Below are 5000 nucleotides of genomic sequence, written 5' to 3'. Positions count from 1 at the left end.
CAGCCACCTGCTCTGTTGTAAATGATATGCTGGAGATGATGGATGAAAATAAATGTGGTATCTTTATACTGCTCGATCTCAGTGCTGCTTTTGATACAGTGGTGCATGAACTGCTACTAAATGATCTACGGTCCATCGGCGTTGAAGATCAAACCTTCGAATACCTAAAAGACTACTTAGGTGGTAAAAATTACTGTGTACAAATTGGAAACTCTTATTCATCATATGAACCCTTAAACAGAGGGGTACCCCGGGGGACTGTACATGGCCCAATCTTATTCTGCATCTATACTATTGGTCTATCGAAAATGCTACAAAGGCATGGCGTGAAGTTTAAACTATTTGCAGATGACACACAATTTTACTTCTCCATAAATGATATACATGACGCTACTGAAACTCTCAACCGAATCCTTGATAGTGTTAGAGAATGGATGACATTTAAACGACTAAAATTAAATGAGAACAAAACTGAATTCATGGTAGTGGGCAAGAGAAACAGCGTGAGAAACTTAGGTGATATTCAATTGAACATAAATAATGACTCGGTGCCGATATCTAGTAAAGTTCGAGATCTAGGTGTATTTCTTGACTGTAACCTGTCTCTAAATGCCCAAATAAATAATGTAATAAAAACTGCTGGTCATCATCTAAGAAATATTGCGTTTATAAAAAAAGTACCTGGACGAAAATTCTGTAAAGAAACTTGTGATAAACTGTGTTATTACCAGGATTGACTTCTGCAACTCTATCTACTACAATTTACCAAAAGTGCGACTTAAGACATTACAAAACATAATAAACAAAGGAGCACATAGAGAAAGGATCACCCCTATACTAATCGATTTACACTGGCTGCCGATTAAAGCGAGAATTGAATTTAAAATATGTACAATAACCCACCAAGTTATCAGAACCGGTCGTCCAAAATACTTAAGAGAATTGCTACATATTGAGCAGCCAGCAAATCGTGTTGACACGAGAATAGTTACAGATGGCTTCAAACTATTGGAATCCATGTATATGTCTACTTTAGCCTCCAGAGCCTTTAAATATGCGGCCCTAAGATTATATAATAAGCTCCAACGAAACATTCGAATGATTGAAGACATTAAGTCTTTCAAGAGGAAACTGAAGACTTTCTTATTTCATGAGTCTTTTGACAGTGGCGATTTAACAGTAAATGAACAATATGTGACTTGAAAAGATAAATAATGTGAACGAAAAAGATAAAACGACAGTGGAGGTCCTGTAGAGAGTGGGGTTCCCCTGCTGTATGGGACTGGAAAAGCAGCCATCAAAGTAAAGTAAAAAGTACTGTTTGGCCAGAAAGGACCCCCTAACTCTCTAGCGGTAGTATCTCAACGGGTGGCTGGTGCCCTGGTCAACCTACTACCTATTCGTGTGGGGTCACATTCCAAGACCTCAAGTGTCCATTTTTATTTCCATATTTGTCTTCCCTGTTAAGTCATTTCCGTAATTTAATGGGGTCACTGTTCTTAAAGTATTTTTTTATTGTTCACTGTTTCTCTTGCAGTTTATCTGTGTCCTTGTTTCCTTTCCCCACTAGGCTACTTTTCCCTGTTGGAGCCCTTGGGCTTATAGCGTCTTTCTTTTCCAACTAGGGTTGTAGCTTAGCTTGTAAATAATAACTCTGTCTACCCACCCATTCACGCATCTTCTCTAGGGCATTTTTAACCTTTCTTTGTCAAGCATAAAAAAAAAAACAATAATGTATGTTCTTGCGCATGCGTATGTCTGTCCAGTGGTGTTCCTCTCTCTCTCTCTCTCTTTCTCTCTCTCTCTCTCTCTCTCTCTCTCTCTCTCTCTCTCTCTCTCTCTCTCTCGCTGTTTGATTCTGTTTGTGCTTTCTTTCTTCTGTCTTCCAATCCAGCTATATGTCTGTCAGTCATGTTTTCGAAAGACTGAATTATGCCTATTATATTGAAGCAAAGGGACTCTTGTTAGATTTCGCCAGCTGTCTCTATCTTGAGCTTTTAAATCAATACTTCTCAATTCATCATCTACTTCACGCTTCATAGTCCTCGGCATTGTAGGCCTGTGTCTTCCAGCTCTTCTGGTGCCTTTGGGGCCCAGTTAAATGTCTGGTGAACTAATATCTCTTGGGGAGTGTACGTGTAATATTCAGAGAGAGAGAGAGAGAGAGAGAGAGAGAGAGAGAGAGAGAGAGAGAGTTAACATCATTTCCAATTAAAGAGCATATTGAACGACAAAAATTGATATAAAATTCCCTTTGATCAAGAAAAACCAGTAGAAAAAAAAAATTATACACAAAAGTACAATTTCAAGGATTTTAAACATAAAAATAGCAGGCTTTGTGAAATCAGTTTTTTACTTACTAAGTCTTTCCCATATTCATCAACGACCTTTTTAACATCGTTATTGATACTTTGGTCTCGTTTCAATCTCACTTTGCCTGTTCCCTTTTTCTGAGGTGATTTTTTTTTCTTTTTTTATTATTATCCCTAATCATCTCTTCGATAATATTCGTTATTTATCAAAGCTTATATTTGGGATGTATTACAATTTGATCTTTCATGTGTCAATAAAAATAAGGTCAATAAAACGATCAATCATCAAAAACTATCTTTTCTTCATAACATCTTTTTGCAGTAATCAGCACAGAGTGGAATTAAGAAAATAATTAGATTCAATTTATTTCTTTATTGTACAGATTGAATTCCCACAGGGAGCAATTGACGAAATAAATGAGCAATAAGCTATTGATGACATAAACATCATGAATATTCACATCAGTGTGATATTTCTCTTTATGAGAATGATGATCAGCAAACACACTCTGAAGCCGAGGAAGACATCGAGTTTGAATATGCACATTCATTTAAAGGTAAAGATGTCTGGTTTCCATTCCAGTATCATCCGAGCGACACCAGAACGTTGGCCAGGCAAGCCTAAACCAACAACTCCCCAACTGTGGTGCCCAGCCACAGTAGTATCTTCCTCTGTAAACAACTCAAACCCATGGCACTGGGCCGAGGTCGATCTGTGGAAGGCGAATGCTAAGTGAATGAGTTTCCTCTGCACTAGCTAGGGGACCTAACTATCGTTGGGAATGTTTGATAAACATATAAAGCTGTAATTAATCAGATACAAAACCACTTGATAATCTTGATTCTCTACATAGTCTAGATTAACCATGTATGACAGGACTCAGAATCCTATGACGCCGTGCTCAAAAGTCTGTATTCTCTCCGAGAGTTGGAGTAAATACAACACCACAGTTAATAATCACAACTCTCCCATTGTCGCGGTAGACGATGTCTGACAGGACTCCAGAATCCTAAGAATCTGATTAAATATCTCTATTCTCTCCTAAAAGTCAGAAAGTAAATACAAGTCCAGAGTTATCGATCCTGATTCTCTCATATTCCAGGTAGATCCTGATGGCGTCTGACAGGACCGTGAGCCCTTCTTCAACCTCACCAATGTAATCTCGTCCCTGCCGCTCACCATCGGATCTCAAGATCATGCAGAACCGCGACACAACGCCACGGGGAAAAACCCCCTCACTTCCCCCATTTTGACTTGCGTTGCTTTGTATATATCCCTACTGCTTTCTTGAGCCCAATTCACTTCCGTTAACACCGGCTGGGATACGGCTACACCCTCCCCCACTGCCTCTTCATAATAATTCCCTAGGCAGACGCTCTCATCGGGTTTACCGAGGTTTGCTATGGAGAAGATAGGAGAGTGTTGGTAAGAGTGTCCCAGATCTCCAGCACACATGTGGAGGAAATTTTGAGCCAGGTATCCATCATCCCTTATTCTGATGACCATCCTTCCCAGGAATCTTCCGTCGGCTCCAAAATCGAGAAACACCCTTCGGGGACTCTTGTTCATTAGGGAGTCAAGCTGTCAATACAAATAACTATATTCGTGGGGTACAATGAGTTTTGTACATTAAAGTATTAGAAAATAGAAAAAAAAATCTTGAAATGCTTCTGGGATATTAAAAAGAACTCACTGCTCAATTTACTACTGGAAAGAACTTTCTGCTCAATTTACTACTGGAAAGACCTTACTGCTCAATTTACTATCGGAAAGAACTCACTGCTCAATTTACTATCGGAAACAACTTACTGCTCAATTTTCTATCGGAGAAACTCTGTTCAATTTGCTATTGGAGAAAAACTTACTGCTCATTTTACTTTTTGAAAGAACTTTCTGCTCACTTTGCTATTGGAATGAACTTACCCTTATATAAGAGCTGTTTACGGGAACTTCTGCCTCTTCTTCCTCCTTAAGCTGATTCATCAGAGTGACAGTGTTTCTCAACCCGATCCTGAGTGGAGCCACCCTCTTTACGCCTTCGAAAGTCTTCACCACATAGATCTTGTGAAATTCTTCCTCGATTCTTTCCTCTATTGTATCCGCAACATGCTTTAGACTCCTTTGTATCATGATCCAATTCTGTAATGGCACAGTAAAGAACAGAGGCTATTATAAGAAATTTCCATTCGATAGTACAATGGATTATGACTGTCAATGGTAAATATATTGAGATAATTTGTGACTGAAAAACGAATTTGACAAAAGGGATAAGTCAGATGGACCAATTCATAAAAAGTTTAGTATAGATACTAGATGACTGGTAAATATAATCATGCTTTGGGGACCATTTTGAAAAAAAAAGTCTTATTCCACAAAGAGCAGTGATTACAAGAGAAAAATTCTCACCTTCCCAAGTTTCTCTACATCCTCTTCAGTCTCCGGAAGAAGCACTTCGATTTCCTCCACCTTTCGGTGAGCTCTAACAAAGAGGCTTTCAGATTTGTCTAAAATGACTCCAGACGAAGCAAAGTCTTTGGCCTTTTGCAGTCTTTCATCCGCACGCTTGATTTTTTGTTCCTCTTCATGTAATGCATGCACCCTATCATTCAGCAGTTTCGTTTTCACTTTGATAGTATGCACATTATCGTAAATATCCTTCTCTAGGCGTAAAAGCATTGACCTTATCA

At 38.8% G+C, this 5000-nt stretch overlaps 1 protein-coding gene across 2 annotated transcripts in view; it reads right to left on the bottom strand.

Annotated features, from left to right (window-relative positions):
• Nucleotides 1-2670: 2670 nt before the first annotated feature.
• LOC137638485 (uncharacterized) overlaps nucleotides 2671-5000 on the bottom strand; it is a 242497-nt gene continuing 240167 nt past the window's right edge. For both annotated transcript variants that reach the window (XM_068370579.1, XM_068370578.1), the window contains exons 2-4: nucleotides 4720-5000; nucleotides 4237-4452; nucleotides 2671-3894 (exon numbers count right to left, since the gene is read on the bottom strand). The exon at nucleotides 4720-5000 is cut by the window's right edge and continues 433 nt beyond it. In XM_068370579.1, the coding sequence (XP_068226680.1) occupies nucleotides 3508-3894; nucleotides 4237-4452; nucleotides 4720-5000 (884 nt within the window). In that variant the 3' untranslated portion in view covers nucleotides 2671-3507. The remainder of the gene's footprint in view (nucleotides 3895-4236; nucleotides 4453-4719) is intronic.

Source organism: Palaemon carinicauda, chromosome 3, assembly GCF_036898095.1.
Source record: "Palaemon carinicauda isolate YSFRI2023 chromosome 3, ASM3689809v2, whole genome shotgun sequence".
Taxonomy (NCBI): domain Eukaryota; kingdom Metazoa; phylum Arthropoda; class Malacostraca; order Decapoda; family Palaemonidae; genus Palaemon; species Palaemon carinicauda.
Note: the sequence above shows the minus strand (reverse complement) of the source record. Positions and strands in the feature narration are given on the sequence as shown.